We start from the raw sequence: 18,417 nt of genomic DNA on the forward strand, positions 1-18,417 counted from the left end.
AAAGGTCGGCAGTTCAGCGGTTTGAATCCCTAGTGCCACGTAACGAGGTAAGCTCCCATTACTTGTCTCAGCTTCTGTCAACCTAGCAGTTCGAAAGCACATTAAAAATGCAAGTAGAAAAATAGGGACCACCTTTGGTGAGAAAGTAAATTCCCCTCGCCCATATGTGCTAGTCAATCCCAACTCTAGGGGGTGGTTCTCACCTTCGTTTCAAAGCCAATGAGCCAGCGCTGTCTGAAGATGTCTCCGTGGTCATGTGGCCAGCATGACTCAATGCCAAAGGCGCACGGAACGCTGTTCCCTTCCCACCAAAGGCAGCCCCTATTTTTCTACTTGCATTTTTTATGTGCTTTCGAACTGCTAGGTTGGCAGAAGCTGGGACAAGTAATGGGAGCTTACCCTGTTACATGGCACTAGGGATTCAAACTGCTGAACTGCCGACCTTTCGATCGACAAGCTCGGTTTCTTAGCCACTATTAGCCATCCCTATTCAATACTTAGGTATATTTAAAAGTCTGTACAACATTATATTAAAAAAGAAAATTTCAGCCATCCAATCTCTTGCAGCCGCTCCTAAAATCTGCATTATTACCATTCTGATGGCAGCTATGAGCGCGAAAACACACAAAATATAAACCTGTAATACCTCCAAGGCAGGTAGCTGAGCAGGGAGTGAAGCCGATGTATTCCCAGTCATAAAAAACATTACCAGCCTCTTCGGAGGGTGGGAAAGGTAAGGTGTACGGGACCGGATCTGCATCGCAGGGTTCCAGGTGGCAACTCCGCTCGGTCAATGGTTTGGGTTCTTCACACTCCTCATCAGGCAGCTCCACCTCAGCCTGAGTAAACGTAAGATAAATGCGGCACTTGACATCACGCATCTGAGTACCGTGACCGCAAGAGGCACTGCAAGGGGACCAAGGCTCGGGGATAAACCTGCAACAAAACCACATCATAACATCCTTGGGTGTCTATGCGTAGGAGGAGATTGAGTCAACCAAACACCATCCAATTTCTTGCCCCTTTTTCTTGAGTTTTCTCTTCCTTTAAATTTAGCCTCCAGTCCTGATCATTCCCCCAAAGGTGTCTTTTTCCACAAGGCAACTTGACTCCTCCTTCCTCTTCCTTTTCCCTTCACTCTCCTTCTCCTTCCCCTCCCTCTCCTTCTCCCTCTCCTTCTCCTTCCCCTCCTTCTCCCTCTCCTTCTCCTTCTCCTTCCCCTCCTTTTCCCTCTCCTTCTCCCTCTCCTTCCCTCCCTCTCCTTCTCCTTCTCTCCTTCTCCTTCCCTCCTTCTCCCTCTCCCTCTTCTCCTCCCTCTCCTTTCCTCCTTCTCCTCCCTCTCCTTCTCCTCCTTCTCCTCCTTCTCCTTCTCCTCCTTCTCCTTCTCCTTTCTCTTCCCTTCTCCTTCCTCTCCCTCTCCTTCTCCCTCTCCTTCTCCTTCTCCTCCTCCTCCTCCTCCTTCTCCTTCTCCTTCCCCTTCCTTCTCCATCTCCTTCTCCTTCTCCTCCCCTTCCCCTCCCTCTCCTTTCCCTTCCCTTCCCCTTCCCACTTGTTGGTTTTTTCCCCCTTTGAAAATGTTGTGTTTCTCATCCAAGAAACTTCTTCAGTTCTTTTTTCTGGATTGAGAAGGAAAACATTTTCAAAGGAATAAAAAGAAAGTCCAGTTGCCTTTTGGGAAAAGCCCCTTGAAGTCTAGGACTTCAGCTCCAGTCTCTTCATGCAGCATGAAGAGACATTTCACCTTCTGTTACCCCTCTCATTCCTGTTCACCCTTCCTGGCTAACCTAGAGAGGTAAGTTTAACCCTAACAAACACAGGGCTGTCCCAAAGGTGCTTCCCTCCCTTTTTTTTTTCAATAGGCAACTGGACTTTCTGGCTTTTTTAAAAAGACGTTTTGCTTCTCATCCAAGAAACTGTAGAAGCTTCTTGGATGAGAAGCGAAACGTCTTCAAAGAAAAACCAGAAAGTCCAGTTGCCTCTTTAAAAAAAAGCACCTTTGGGACAACCATCAACAGGATGACTGAGAATCTCCATAAACACGGGGCTCTTTGGAGTTAAAACTAACCCGACATCTACTGTACATTGTTGAAACTTAAAAGGTTGTCGCCTTGCTCTCTTTTTTTTTTCCTCTTCCTTTAAATTTCTGAGAAGGCTTTGACAAAATCTCTGAGAAAGCTTTGACAAAATTCTGATTATATTTCAAAAGAGCTGGACGTTATCGTGGCTAAACTCAATTAACCCATTAATATATATATATAGGGTTGTTATCTCCCAATGGCCGGGAAGACATCCAAAATATGCAGATAATTGTAAGTTCAGATAAATGGAAAAGCTATTTACAAGAGGGCTCCATCCATCATTCCTTTCAGTGGCATTTTCATAAGAGGTTCTTCAAATAAATGGAAGTCACGTGGCAATAACTGCTTGGCAATTTCTGCACCTAGGTGCAGAAGAATGTTTGGAGGGCAGAGGAAGAACTTATTGTTGCCCTCAATACTCGGCACACACAATGAAAGGTCCATGTAGTCACTTTTGATGCAATCTAAAAACCAATCATGGGCTGAAGGCATCTGATACAGCAATCTTGCTAAAGTTAGAAAGTATAATTTAAGAGAATATTTGAATTTCTAGTATTCTACTACACATATGTTATTATCTACTACACGTATTATCTACCACACATATTATCATTCATTGATAGCTAACATCTGGTGAACATCTTCAGATGTGAATCTACAGATGTGAATCTATGAAAGAAAACCTGCCTAGCAACCTGTCAGGGTTCCGATGGATGCCCTAATTAAATCATGAGTCTCGAGCCAAGCTTCAAAAGAAATCCAGTTATTTATTAGGAGGTTCATGTTGGCATGTTCCCAAGTGAAGCCAACTCTGACCCTACATAATTTACGCTCCAATTATGATCCTCTTTCCCCCCCCCTCCCCCCAGGGTGTGTCATCAATCACATTCGCCAACGGAGCAATTTCGTGGGTTGTAGAGATCACTCCCCTCGGCTGCTCTAGGTAACTCTGGGATACAGCCTTGAGAGAGATATGCATGGAATGTGCATCTCTCTTTGGCTGCTGTGCCGTTTCACCGCTTTCCCATCCCCCTGACCTATAGCAACTCAAGAGCAGGCCAGGGATGGCCTGCTTGTTTAGGTGTTTTAAGTCTCATGGAAGACTTAATACAACAAATAAAGAACCAGTTTTGGGAGAAGCAGTGGAAGACAAAAGGAATGGCTTGTAAACCTCTGATACTATCTACCCATGTAGCATATCTGTCTCCCTGCAAAGTGTGAAAGCTTATCCTTGAGTGGCTCAGACTGCTAAGACAGTCTGTTATTAACAGCAGCTGCTTGCAATTACTGCAAGTTCAAGTCCCACCAGGCCCAAGGTTGACTCAGCCTTCCATCCTTTATAAGGTAGGTAAAATGAGGACCCAGATTGTTGGGGGGCAATAAGTTGACTTTGTATACAATATACAAATGGATGAAGACTATTGCTTGACATAGTGTAAGCCGCCCTGAGTTTTCGGAGAAGGGCAAGATATAAATGCAAAAAGAAAAAAAATCCTTCTTCAGTTAGTCAATGGCAAGGATTTCCATTGGCCTGCATCACATTTTGAGCAGTATATATATATTTCTCTACCTAACCATCCTAAGATCTAATGCTCTTTACATTTTCTTAACTACAAGATGATGTCTCTGATCAATGCACACATTCATTTCAAAACAGCTGCACGAACGTTTTGTAGAACCTGTAATTTACAGTCAAAATCAGACTCACTATTAACAAGCTCAGACAAATCATGTTTCATCAGCGGTCTAATGGGCTGTGCTAACATATGACACCGTACAGCAATAGAACTTAGACTTATATACCACTTTATACTGCTTTATTATAGCCCTCTCTAAGTGGTTTACAGAGTCAGCGTATTGCCCTTCATTCCTACGACCTCAGAAAAATGGAAGGCTGAGTCGACCTTGAACCAGGCCATAATCGAACTGCTGGCAGTAGGAATGCAGTTAGCCTGCTATATTGCATTCCAACCACTGCACCATCGTGGCTTTTGGTATCATAGACAAGGGGTCACTGGGTACCCAAGAAGACTTGGAATGTCCTTTTCAAAGATCACACAGAAAAGAGAGAATGTCCAGCATCATTTTAGGTGAAGGGACAAGCCCCGACTTGGATAGTAATTGAGGCATTTAATTCAATTTATTTTTAATGCTTATTTATTGTAAACTATCCAGAACTTTTCGTTACAGCATGCAAATACTGTTAAAAATGCATAACTAAAAAAAGGATGAGAAGACTTAAAAGGGTTTCGCTTAACTCAACCAAGAATAAGATTCTCTTGGCTTTTTGTCATCAAGAGTGTACCGCAATGCCTTAACCAACACAAATATTTGACAAAGCTTGAATTAAAAAAAATAAATAAAGATGCATTGACAGCAGTTCAGAATTCACTCCATACACAGGCTGGTTAAGTGCTGAAGCGGATCCAAAAATAATGTATGATGAATTATTTTGCAGCTTTGCATTTTTATTTTTTTTTGTTTCAAAATCCGAACCACAGAACAAACTCTTGTACAAAGAAACATGAACAAACTTTTTTCCTTGACCTAGTGGGCCAGGACTATAATCGAAACTGAGTTTTTTCTCTTGCATACTTTAGTGTCTTGGATCTTGTAAGTGCAAATGTTAGGTGTTTTTTTTTTAAATTAAACATATTTTGCCACCGGCTAAATCATGGGATTTTTTTTTCTGTTGGGATCTGCTACAAAATTCAAGACTTCTTAACGTGGAGCTTTGGCAAATCAAAATTAAGATACAAGAGCATTCCCTTCCAGTATTCATCACCATTGACACAAGCTAATAAGTGAATTGTGAGATCCTGCCCAGGGGTGAAATCTACTTACCTTCCTTACCGGTTCGGACGTGCACGCACTGCGCACACCCTCTGCGCATGTGCAAAACCTTTCTGCATATGCGCAGAGGATACAAAACACATTACTTTCTGATTAAAACCGACAGTTGGGTGGGTGGGCGGAGCCTCGTACTGCAATTGCTACTGGTTCTCCGAACTACTAGCTAAGACCGTTACCGGATCGTGCGATCCAGTCCGAACTGGGAGCATTTCACCCCTGATCGTGCCGTACCAAAACAAAGCAAAGGAAAGCCCAACTCCTCTGATGATACTTTTTTGCTAGTTCTCATCCCATTTCATTAAAGGAGACTTCTGGTGAAATTTCAAAAGAAGTTTCATTCATTTATGAGATCATCCATATCTACAGCAGGGATGTCGAAGTCAATTCCATTGAGGGCCACATCAGGCTTGTGTTTGACCTGGGGAGGGTGGGTGGTGGTGTCAGAGGGGCACAGCTAGGCTCGATGTCACTCATGTTGGGGGTGGCAGTGGTAGCTTGAGTGCTCTGCTCTGCCAGCAAAAACGGGCTCCCGAGCTCCATTTTAAGCTGCGACAACCTCCTGCAATCCTCTGCCAGTGAAAACAAAGCTTGGGAGGAGCTCCTGAGCTACGGTTTCACAGAGGCACCACAGGCTGGGGTCCTTTGCTGTTTCCAGGATGGCACCGTGGGCCAGAACTAAGCACCCTGTAGCCAGATCCGGGCGCCGGGCCTTGAGTTTGACACCCCTCATCTACAGTATAGAGCGTCATCACTGGAAACTTTCAAAAAGTGACTGGACTGCCATCTGTCAGAAATGCTGTAGGATCTGCTTGGCTGGAGGGTTGGACTAGATGACCTACAAGGTCCCTTCCAACTCCGTTAATCTGTTAATATAGAAAGAATGATGGCAGTGTGTGTATCGCCAATAATAGTTCTCCAAAGGTGCCTTTCCAACTAGATGTTATGGAATTAGTAGAAGCCAGTGAGAGACAATGACCTCGCTGATAGCTGAAACCATCTTTCATTACAACTTCTTTCTCACAAATACAGTCCTTGTTAAGAAGTAATGAATGGAAGCTTCTCAAGGAGTGATCCAACTCAGAACTAAAGAGAAACTTCCTGACAGTGATAATGATCTATCAGTGGAATGGCTTGCTTCCAGAAGCTGTGGGTGTTCCATCCCTGAAAGTTTTTAAGAAGGGATAGGGCAGCCATTTGTCTGGAATGGTATAGGGCAGGGGTCTCCAACCTTGGTAACTTTAAGACTTGTGGACTTCAACTCCCAGAGTTCCTTAGCCAGCCTTGGTAGCTGAGGAACTCTGGGAGTTGAAGTCCACAAGTGTTAAAGTTGCCAAGGTTGGAGACCCCTGGTTTAGGGTCTCCTGTTTGAACAGAAGTTGGGTTGGACTAGGAAGAAGACCTCCACGGTCCCTTCCATGTGTGTAAATCATCTCTTCAATGGCCATCCACTTCCTTGGCTTCCAATACTTTCATTAAAACCTGTGGGAAGATATGATGATGGAACCCACTGCAACTTCATCACCAAAAAGGCTTTAAGAGTTGTAAACTTAATCTTGCGTAGCTTCTTCTCCAGAAACACTACACTACTAACCAGAGCATATAAAACATTTGCTAGACCAATTCTCAAATACAGCTCGCCTGTCTAGAACCCACACCTCATTTCGGACATTAATACAATTGAACATGTCCAGAAATATTTTACAAGAAGAGTTCTCCACTCCTCTGATCACAACAAAATACCTTATGCCACCAGACTTGAAATCCTGGGTTTAGAAAATTTAGAACTCCGCCGCCTTCGGCATGACCTGAGTATAACTCATAAAATCATCTGCTACAATGTCCTTCCTGTTGAGGACTACTTCAGTTTCAATCGCAACAACACACGAGCACACAATAGATTTAAACTTAATGTGAACCCCTCCAATCTTGATTGTAGAAAATATGACTTCAGTAACAGAGTTGCTAATGCCTGGAATGCACTACCCTGACTCCGTGGTCTCATCCCAAAATCCCCAAAACTTTAACCAAAGATTATCTACTATTGACCTCACCCCATTCCTCAGAGGTCTGTAAGGGGCGTGCATAAGAGCACCAGCGTGCCTATCATTCCTGACTTAACGTTCCCTTTGATTGTATCCAATTTGTATGGTTATTTCATGCTTATACTTATATATACTGTTGTGTTTGACAAATAAATTAAATTAAATAATTAAATAATTAAATAATTAAATAATTAAATAAATAAATAAATAAATAAATAAATAAATAAAACATCAGGCCTATTTGGACTGGGGATATGGCATCTGAAGAGGTTTCAAAGCAATGGAGGATGGGGAAGTGTAACAGATGTTCAATGTCCATCACTTCCAAGAAGTTAGCTAGCTCATGACCATGACCAAGAGAGTAAAAAACCAGATTTATTTCACAGGGGAAGAAAAAGGTGGGTGGTGTTTTTTTTAAAAAACTAGAATATTATATATCTGGATATACCACAGCATTAATTTAATATTAATTGAAACTCAGGACTCGCTTCTAGTCATGGATAAGGGGAACAGGAGACAGAGCCTGAGGATGTTTTCTAGCTAACCTCAATGAATCTTCATTACTGGGTGTAGGCATTAGCCCAGGTATGTGACCATTCTACCACACATATTATCACTCATTGGTAGCAAACATCTGGTGAAAATCTTCAGACGTGAATCTACAGATGTGAATCTATGAATGAAAACATTTGAACCGGCTAAATGAAATCTGGAAACCCTATCACTTCCTCTTCCTTCTCTTCATCACAAGTCCATCAGCTCCTACCCTTGGCCTCTTTCAAGATGCAGCCAAGATCTCTATTTATTTAAGTTTATTAAAAGGAGAAAAAAAAAGGATGCCTGGAATCCCTTTTTTATAAAAGATTATTGAAAAGCCTGCTGTAAATAAAGAAGGCTCAAGAGAGAAAAGTTTACAATAATGATGGGTTTCAACTATCATCACATTCTACTAGTACGAACCAGAAAGGTTAAACCTCCATTTTCCTTGGCTTAGCTTTACAAACAGTCTTCAAGACAAGGGGAGGGGGATTCGCTATTTTTCTAATTTAAATAATTTTTAAAAGACTTTAAAACACCCATTATATGAAATTCAGGACACACGCGTGGGCACATATACTAATCTCCAGGGGCCGTAGGGTTTCACTTTTAATATATTATCTTGGCATATCTTTTCTTTGTGAGTTTTCCAAAATTGCTTGCATTTATACGGTTCTAAAGCTATGACTGATAAAACCACAGGCAATTCGGATGAAAAGCTATGAAGCAGAAACTAGCTTTGATGCCCTGGAAACTGAACAATTCCCTGTCTTTTCATCATTAAACCGCTGATCCTTTTCCAGAAAAGATACGTTATTGAATCCAATCCCAGAAGAGGATTCAGTGTGGATCTTGAGATGTTGCAGATCAATTGCAAAACAAGGGAAGTTAGATGCAAGGAAGTGCAGGAGGAAAGCTCAGCCTGCTTTAGGACATGACTTCAATTATGTGAAGGATCTGAATGAGAGAATGCTTAAGTATCTCCAAACCAAGAAGAACTTTCATAAAAAACATCAAACAGCTTTTAAATTTAGGAAGCCTCTCTTAATATTTAGAGAAAGACAGCTTTCTGGCAATTCCCATACAGTATGTTGGTTTGAATCTTACCTTCATATATCTATTCCCTACAATCAATCCCTAGATATGTAGTTCCGGTACTTGATTGACTTAAGCCAGAGGTAGAACAACTCTAGCCCTTTGATGACTTGTTGACTTCAACTGAGCCTCTGTGGCTCAGACTGGTAAGACAGTCTGTTATTAACACAGCTGCCTGCAATTACTGCAGGTTCTAGTCCCACCAGGCCCAAGGTTGACTCAGCCCTCCATCCTTTATAAGGTAGGTAAAATGAGGACCCAGATTGTTGGGGGCAATAAGTTGACTTTGTATATAAATATACAAATAGGATGAAGACTATTGCTAACATAGTGTAAGCCGCCCTGAGTCTTTGGAGAAGGGCGGGATATAAATGCAAACAAAAAACAAAAAAAACCTCCCAGAATTCCTGAGCCAGCCAAAAAATTGCTGGCTCAAGAATTCCGGGAGTTGAAGTCCACAAGTCATCAAGGGGCCATAGGTCCCCTGCCTCTGACTTAAGCAAAACATCTAGCAATAAATTTATCAAAGGATGTTAGACCTAAACGCAGTTAATGAAGTTCTGAATCCATTCTTTCCAGAGGAGAGAGAGAGGGAGAGAATGAATGAATGAATGAATGAGTGAGTGAGTGAGTGAGTGAGTGAGTGGGTGGATGGATGAATGGTTTGGATCACCAGAGATTTCCATATAGGCATCACTATCATTCTTGTCTGCTCTTCCCTCTCCATGCAAAGTTCACCTCTTAATCTTTCAAGAGCTATTCTGGAACACAAGTCACCCATGCACAATGCTTTCTGGCACGTAAATTCTTGGGAAGCCACTGTGACACTTTTGAAACGAATAATTCAAACACTTTGTGGCTGCCATGTTTTTGTTTGCCTTAATTAACAAATTCTGCCGGGAAGAATCTGAGACTTGAACTGCCAGGCCAGACCCACCCCAAGAACATTCCAAATGCCAGATGATTAGCAGGAAATAGCAAACTTTACCAACAGTCAGGAAAATGCATCAGGGGTTTAGTTTCCATATCAGAAAAAAAAAAAGAAAAAGAAAAAGAAAGCAAACTCACGTGGGTTCTTCAGACACGGTCCTGGTCTCTTCCATTTCATGGGCTTGCTTGAACCAAGGCACTCTGGCTTCAACAGGGCTTTTCTCTGGAAGAGGAAATGCATGCATGTTGATCAACGCTCAGATAGTACAAAGATGATGCAAGGGGCAAAAGGTTAGTGTTGACCCTTGCAATGTCTACAAAAAAGAAGAGGTGTAAAAGAATGAGGTTGTATCAATCAATGATTGAATGGAATGGAATGGAATGGAATGGAATGGAATGGACTAGACTAGACTAGACTAGAAGAGAACAGAATAGAATTCTTTACTGGCCAAGTGTGATTGGACACACAAGGAATTTGTCTTGGTGCATACGCTCTCGGAGTACATAAAATAAAAGATACATTCGTCAAGAATCATAAGGTACAACACTTAATGATAGTCATAGGGAAACAGTCAATATAAATCTTAAGGATACCAGCAACAAGTTTACAGTCATAGAGTCATAAGTGGGAGGAGATGGGTGACAGGAACGATGAGAAGATTAATAGTAGTGCAGATTTAGTAAATAGTTTGACAGTGTTGAGGGAATTATTTGTTTAGCAGAGTGATGGCATTTGGGGAAAAAGTGTTCTTGTGTCTAGTTGTTCTGGTGTGCTGTGCTCTATAGTGTTGTTTTGAGGGTAGGAGTTAAAACAGCTTATATCCAGGATGTGAGGGGTCTGTAAGTATTTTCACAGCCCTCTTTTTGACTCGTGCAGTATACAGGTTCTCAATAGAAGGCAGGTTGGTAGCCATTGTTTTTTCTGCAGTTCTAATTATCCTCTGAAGTCTGTGTCTGTCTTGTTGGGTTGCAGAACCAAACCAGACAGTTATGGAGGTACAGATGACAGACTCAATAGTTCCTCTGTAGAATTGGATCAGCAGCATGTTGCATGCACGCTGGTCAACCCTCAGACAGTACGAAGATGATGCAAGGCTGGCGTTGACCCTTGCAACATCTACAGAAAGAAAAGGTGTAAAAGGATGAGGTTGTATCAGTCAGTGACTTAAGAGGAAAGCTCCTCATTTCAAAGGCCATCATCATAAAGAGGACACAATTCCTTGATCAGATTGGAGTTGGAGTTAACTGTAGTAGTGACAATCTATTATGGAGTTTTGATTTCTCTTTACCTATTCTGTGGGGGCTCCCACACTCTGGAACGAGCTTCCCCCGGGTTTACGTCAAATACCTGACCTTCAGACATTCCGTCGCGAACTGAAGACACATCTTTTCATTCGCGCGGGGCTGGCTTGAACTGAATTTTATTAATTTTAAATTTTTATTAATTAATTTTAAATGGGGTTTTAGTTTAGTATAGTATATTTTAACCTATCAGGCTAATTTTAAAATAAGTTTTTTAATCTGCATTTTAAATTGTATATTGTATTATCTGTTTTATTTTTGCCTGTACACCGCCCTGAGTCCTTCGGGAGAAGGGCGGTATAAAAATCAAATAAATAAATAAATAAATAAATTCGCAGTTGTATACATTTGATACAGTCAATCAGTGTCATTAAATAATGTCAATCCAAGTTACCTTTGGGTTTATAACAAGGGACTGGCACGAGACACTCTTCCTTTATGTGGAGTTTTAGTTGAGGATTGCAACCCCCGGTATGTTGTCCACGATGATCAATACACAGAACCACTCGGTAGCGTAACCCTCGGCCGCAGGTCACAGTGCACTGTAGAAAGGGACAAATCAATCAAAAAGTAAGGTGGCTGAAAAATGTCACAGGTTTGCTATGCTGCCCTTTGTACCATCCATGGTGTCCGGCACTCTTAAATCTGGTCGTCAGAATTCCACCCCTCGCTCATTTTTCTGATCAAGAAATTACAATCTTCCTTCTGCAAGACTTAACTTGCTCAACTGCTGTCAAGATTGCCAGATTCCCAGCAACAGCTGCTAGGAGCAAAGGATCAGGGCCATACATTAAGTTGCCGTTCGGAAAGTTTAGTCTACACACAATCAACTAAAGTTCAGTACTAAATTGATACCAGATAAGGATCAACAGAGTTGAAGGGGACGTAGACTTGGACCATTTGTGGTAATGTAAGAATTCTAGGCTGATGATGCACTCAACTCCACCACCATCACCCAGGTCTGCCTGCTCTTCTCCTACAACAGCTGGGTATTTTAAAATGGTTTTAAAAGATTTGCGCTCACATTTGCTAACCGGTAGGGAATGTAAGTGAATACCACCCCTGCTTCTCTACAAGGAAGTTTTCACATAACGTGCCATCAATTATCCCAACCATTGGGCACATCTGAAAGTTTTGGGTCTTTTGCCTCAAAGAAATTTACATGCTCTGCTTCCTTACCTGTGACCATTCCAGAGCTATCCATTTAGGGCAATCATACAGGTTGCACGCTTGCAGGACTCTGGGCTTAGGAGCATACATACATTTCCACTCATCTACTTGCAATATCTCTCCATGCATGGTCTCTTCCACGCAGACAAAACTTCTCCTCTGAATTCCTCCTCCACACGAAACTGAGCAAGTGGTCCAAGGATTGTGCTCCCAGCTGTTTGAATGAAATAACCGAATCCCAAGAAGAAGAGTAAATTGAATTTCTATCTGGTTTTCAGATGCAAGTGATAATGAAAATACCGTATTTTTCAGAGTATAAGATGCACCGGAGTATAAGATGCGCCTTAGTTTTTGGGGAGGAAAATAAGAAAAAAACTGATTGGCAGGTGGAATGGCCTCCCAGAATACCCCCAATCAGCTGTTCCTAGAGGTGAATTTTAGCAACAGGTTCCTTGGTTGTGAGCTCTGTGCCTTGTTATTTATTTATTTTTTTGCTTTTTTTTCTACCTCTGAAACTTCTGAAACTCTGTTTCAGAAAAAACTTTTTTTCTGCCTCTGAAAGCTTCTGAAACAGCTTCAGAAAAAAAGTCTCTGAAGCTCTGTTTGGGGGCTTCTTTTCTGAAGCTTCTTTTCTGATGTTTTTTTCAGCCTCTGAAACCTCCCTTTGAGAAGCTGGGCGGGGCTACATTCGGAGTATAAGACACCCCCAGATTTTTACCCTCTTTTTTTGGGGAAAAAGGTGCATCTTATATGGTAGTAAACTGCTTTCTCCCTTGGCCATTGAGCCTGAACCACGTGCAAAATATTTCCGTTTTAACTGATTGCAAATCTAAAGGGGCTAAAACAGGCTATTTTGATGATTCTGGACACAGAGCTTAAAAAAAAACACCTTATTTTTAAATTTTAGGCATTTCCCTGATAGTCTAAACAGTCTCTTCTGGAGACAAAATACTTAATTTTCAATTCAGATTAGAGCCTTTTGAACACACAACGATTGTGTTAAAAAGCGTACATCTTTAAGACTTAAAACCTTGGGTTGGAAGGCTTGCTACTGAAGCCTAACAGCATAATTCAGTTTTATGTGAACATTTTATACAGGGAGTAATCAACAACTCCATAATGGAGGCCCAAATTTCCGTCATAAGTCATGACAGTCATAAGTCAAGCCACCCAGGTGACTGGATCTAAATTCATTACTTTTTTGGTGATGATTGTTCAGTGAACACTCTGGTCATTCAAGGAATCAATATAGGAAGAAGAAAAGAAAAACAATAGGACAGGAATGGTAAGCACGTTTGTGCGCTTATGCACGCCCCTTATGGCCCTCTTAGGAATGGGGTGAGGTCAATAGTAGAAAGTTTTTGGTTAAAGCTTTTAGGATTATGGGAAGAGACCACAGAGTCAGGTAAAGTATTCCAAGCACTGATGATTCTGTTACAGAAATCATATTTTCTGCAATCTAGATTAAAGCGGTTGACATTAAGTTTAAATCTATTGGTTGCTCTTGTATTATTGCAATTAAAGCTGAAGTAGTCTTTAACAGGAAGGACATTACAATAGATGATTCTATGAGTTAAACTTAGATCTTGTCGAAGGCGACGGAGTTCCAAGTTTTCTAAGCCTAGGATTTCAAGTCTGGTGGGATAAGGTATTTTGTTGTTTTCAGAGGAATGGAGAACTTTTCTTGTAAAATATTTCTGGACACGTTCGATTGTATTGATGTCAGAGATGTGGTGAGGGTTCCAAAAAGGCGAGCTGTATTCTAGAATTGGTCTAGCAAATGTTTTATATGCTCTGGTTAGTAGTGTAGTATTTTTGGAAAAGAAGCTACGCAAGATTAGGTTTACAACTCTTAGAGCCTTTTTTGCTATGTATTTGCAGTGGGCTTTGGCACTTAGATCATTTGACATGAACACTCCAAGATCTTTAATGGGATGGGGGTCATCTGTAAGGTAATGTCCATCTAGTATGTACTTAGTGTTTGGGTTCTTTTTTCCTATATGTAAGACTGAGCATTTGCTGGTTGAGATTTGGAGTTGCCAAGTTTTAGACCAAGCGGTTAGATGATCAAGGTCTTTTTGAATGATAGAAGTATTGTCTGTGGTGTTAAATAGTTTGACACTTATATTCCTAAGGCTGTTTTTTTGGGTTTTTTTGCCCATTGTATAGCTCAGACAGGATCCAACCAGGGCTGCTGTTCAGCAGTTTCTGGAGAACCGATAGTGGAAATTTTGAGAAGTTTGGAGAACCGGCAAATACCACCTCTGGCTGGCCCCAGAGTGGGGAGGGAATGTATATTTTGCAGTATCCTTCCCCCAGGAGTGAATGGGGATTTTGCAGTATCTTTCCCCTGTCACGCCCACCAAGCCACACCCACAGAACCGGTAATAAAAAAATTTGAATTCCACCACTGGATTCCACCCCAAAAACTTTTCATGGGAAGTCACAGAAATAATAGCAATAGCACTTTAGACTTATATACCACTTTATAGTGCTTTTCAGCCTATGTAAGCGATTTACAGAGTCAGCATATTGCCTCCCAACAATCTGGATCCTCATTTTACCAACCTCGGAAAGATGGAAGGCTGAGTTAACCTTGAGCTAGTCAGGATCAAACTCCTGGCAGTGGGCAGAGTCAGCCAGCAATACTGCATTCTAACCACTACGCCACCACTACGCCACCACACTATGCCACCACAGCTCAGTTTAATAAGAAGTCTAACCCAGGAGACGTGGAACACAAAAAAACCTATAAATCCACAAGGTACATTCAAATAATGGCTCCCAACGATGCTAAAGGCAGGACGAGAATGTTCCCTGTCTGAAATGATTCATATAACTCTCTCCCCTTGGAATAAATTAATCACATCATTCTCAAACCGAACATGAAACCTGCAGCACGTTAGAGTGTTGACATTTCAACCAAGCTTCCATGATCAAAACCAGACAACGCGTGAGAGCTTAGAGCTAATGGTTTCACCATCACCCCTGATAAATATGCTCATCTGCTGTTATCGTTTGGTTAGCTCAGCTGTGGTGGGAATGATTGATGAGATATAAAAAAATGACCCAAAGGCTCGTTTTTAAAGTGTTCCACTACGAATGTCGCTTCGCATTAGAGTAGAACATTCCTAATGAACTCAGCAGAAACCCTGGGGCAGAGCTGCAGGTTGCAAGAACCCATAAAAGGTAAAGGTTCCCCTTGCACATATGTGCTAGTTGTTCCCGACTCTAGGAGGCAGTGCTCATCTCCGTTTCAAAGCTGAAGAGCCAGCGCTGTCCAAAGACGTCTCCGTGATCATGTGGCCGGCATGACTCAACGCCAAATGTGCATGGAACGCTGTTACCTTCCCACCAAAGGTGGTCCCTATTTTTCTACTTGCATTTTTCACGTGCTTTCGAACTGCTAGGTTGGCAGAAGCTGGGACAAGTCATGGGAGCTCACCCGTTACGCGGCACTTGGGATTTGAACCGCTGAACTGCCAACCTCTTGACTGACAAGCTCAGCTTCTTAGCCACTCAGCCATCACGGGGACCACTAAAAAACGGGGACCACTAAAAAAGACAACTCCTTCTGAGCAAGCTCTCCTATTTTAACGTATATGAAATCCTGGGTTTGGTTGTGCATTATCCCTTAACCTTGGTCCACATATCTTTTCTTGGAAAAGATAAATGGTTTTGTGGAGTGGAGAATGTGTATTGATTTATCCTCTGGGTATACTTTCAATCAAAAATTTATCTCCTTCCTCCCCCTCAATGTAAGCAAATGAAAGAACAATGAACCAATGGAACAGCTTGCCTCATGGAATTGTGACTGCACCATCGCTGAAGGTTTTCAAGAAAGGATTGGACAACCGTTAGTCTGGGATGATATAAATTCTCCTGCCTTGAGCAGGGGGTTGGACTAGAAGACCTCTAAGGTCCCTTCCAGCCCTAAGATTCTTTTTGATTCCATGATCCCAACGGAGCTCAGGCATGAAGCTTGAGCTACGGAACAAAGCCAGAGAAATCTGCAAAAACTAGCACGTCCATTTGACACCAGGATTAAGATATATTTATTCCTTTCAGCTTGCAATTCCAGTTTCTGCTATTTCTAATCCTGTTTCTGTTTTGAGGTTTCCTTTGTTTTGTCTTTGCTCTAAGGGGTAATTGGTTCTGAAGCTGTAGTTTTACACTGATGGGTTTGGTCTCCGCAAGGCAGCCTTGTAATCTTTTTTCCTTTTTTTTTTGGTGCAAACGAACGCACAAGTATTTACGATGCCAGGGTACACGATACTAATATAGCATATGAGAAGAGACAGGGATAAAGGTTTATATTCAGAAACATACTGGTCTCCCAGATTAGTTTCAAGCTTGGAGACAATGCTCAGAAGTTGTTCTCAAAATGTCCAGTTCAATTTTAAATTCCCAGCTTGCTATTCTAATGACACTGCAGCTGGGGTGAAATGCTCCCAGTTTGGACCGGATCGTGTGATCCGGTAGCGATGGGGGCGGGTAGTTCGGAGAACCGGTAGCAAAAATCCCTGCCCGCTCCACCGCCCACACCTCGCTGTTCCTCTTCTCTGTTCCTGAAGCTCTCGGTGGTGATATAGCTGCAAACGGCCTTAAATGACTGCCGTGGCGCTGCAGGCGGCTAGTAGACCAGTGCCTCTATTTTTAAAGAAGGTAGACCGGTGCCTCCCAAAAAAAGGCAATTAGTAGACCGGTGCCTCTATTTTTTAAAGAAGGTAGACCGGTGCCTCCCAAAAAAAGGCAATTAGTAGACCGGTGCCTCTATTTTTTAAAGAAGGTAGACCGGTACGCTCCCAAGTTTTGTATACTTTATTATTTTTATTATTTATTCTTATTGGCCATGCCCATTCAGTCACCTGACCACCAAGCCACGCCCACCAATTAAGCCACGCCCACAGAACTGGTAGGGAAAATTTTTAGATTTCACCCCTGCACTGCAGGATATTAAAAGAGCAGGTGGCACCCTCTCCTTTAAGATAGGACCATCTGTATCAGTGAGAATGGGTGAAAATTGAACCTGCAATTGGGAACATGACAGGAGTCGGTATTAATGGTTCCTGCCTGGGAACGTGCAAATAGTAGTCGACAGATTATTATTATTATTATGGTGAATAATACATAGCTTTTCAGTAGCACGTTCATAACCAAAGAGTAGCGATCTTAGTATGTCTGCAGTCACATAGACAAGAAACATTTCAGACGTTTTAAATCACGACGAGGAAGTAAAGAAAATTTACCTGTCAATGCAGTGATTAGATTTGAATAGGCCGTAATGCAGTGTGTGGATGTGTGTACAGTGCAAGGTTTCGACATCGGCATTCCTTGATTCCACCAGTTAAAAAAAATAAAAATACAAGCCCGAACCCCAATTCCTGGGAGGATATTTCAGGGATGGCAAAGGGAGCTCTTGGAAAAAGTCCCTTTGTGTTTTCAGAGGCTGGACAGGTCAAGGGGTCTGGTTAGCACGCCAGAAAGTTTTTAAACTGTAAAATCTTTTGGAATGGCTTTAAAGGAGTATGTGTGTATACAGCATGTGTAAGGATGTAGAACTGGGAAGGGACATGTAGCGTGGGAATTTTTTTCTTCCCCCTCGAAGATTTCTCCATCTGTTTAAACATTCCGGCGATGCATTTGCAGCCTGAGTTATGGCTGAGGTCATTCTAGACCCTCTGCATACGCTGGCCTCCACCTCTTATCCCAAGCCCCTCATTCGGCTAATGAAGTCTGCATCTCGCTGGACTCGATCAGAAAGGAAGCTCCCATCTGGTTCTACCATTTGTCAGCACTTAGAACTGAAAGGGAGGAGAGGGTGCAGCCGACTCTAAGCCAACTCCTTTGTCTTCCGTTTTGGCTCGATCCCTGGAAATTCTACCTGCCAGGTAGGAATTCTGCAATACAACAACTGAAGGTGTCAGAGAACCTGGGAGGCACCTACTGTGACTTCGTAAGCAGTGAACAAATGAAATCAAGTCAAGGAGAAATGGGTTCCTGCAATCTGATTTAAGTATGAGCCAGCCGTGTGCAGCAGCTGCCAAAAAAGCCAATGCAGTTCTAGGCTGCATAAACAGAGGGATAGAATCAAGATCACGTGAAATGTTAATACCACTTTATAAGGCCTTGGTTAGGCCACACTTGGAATACTGCATTCAGTTTGGGTCGCCACGATGTAAAAAAAAATGTTGAGACTCTAGAAAGAGTGCAGAGAAGAGCAACAAAGATGATTAGGGGACTGGAGGCTAAAACATATGAAGAAAGGTTGCAGGAACTGGGGATGCCCAGTTTGATGAAAAGAAGGACTAGGGGTGACATGATAACAGTGTTCCAGTATCTCAGGGACTGCCACAAAGAAGAGGGAGTCAAGCTATTCTCCAAAGCACCCGAGGGCAGGACAAGAAGCA

General features: G+C 42.2%; 1 protein-coding gene across 14 annotated transcripts in view; it reads right to left on the reverse strand.

The window, feature by feature from the left end:
• ADAMTSL3 (ADAMTS like 3) overlaps nucleotides 1–18,417 on the reverse strand; it is a 214,925-nt gene that overhangs the window by 38,055 nt on the left and 158,453 nt on the right. For 12 of the 14 annotated variants that reach the window (XR_009151984.1, XM_058155751.1, XM_058155756.1 and 9 more), the window contains 4 exons: nucleotides 12,017–12,221; nucleotides 11,232–11,379; nucleotides 9,674–9,758; nucleotides 647–936 (listed from right to left, as the gene is read on the reverse strand). Coding sequence is in view for 13 of the 14 variants with exons in the window: in XM_058155751.1 (XP_058011734.1) it covers nucleotides 647–936; nucleotides 9,674–9,758; nucleotides 11,232–11,379; nucleotides 12,017–12,221 (728 nt within the window). In the remaining variant the exon portion in view is untranslated. Of the gene's footprint in view, nucleotides 1–646; nucleotides 937–9,669; nucleotides 9,759–11,231; nucleotides 11,380–12,016; nucleotides 12,222–18,417 lie in introns of those variants that run through there. The other 2 variants (XM_058155763.1, XM_058155764.1) reach the window with 2 other exon arrangements.

The sequence above is a fragment of the Ahaetulla prasina genome, chromosome 13 (assembly GCF_028640845.1).
Source record: "Ahaetulla prasina isolate Xishuangbanna chromosome 13, ASM2864084v1, whole genome shotgun sequence".
NCBI classification, from domain to species: Eukaryota; Metazoa; Chordata; class Lepidosauria; order Squamata; family Colubridae; genus Ahaetulla; species Ahaetulla prasina.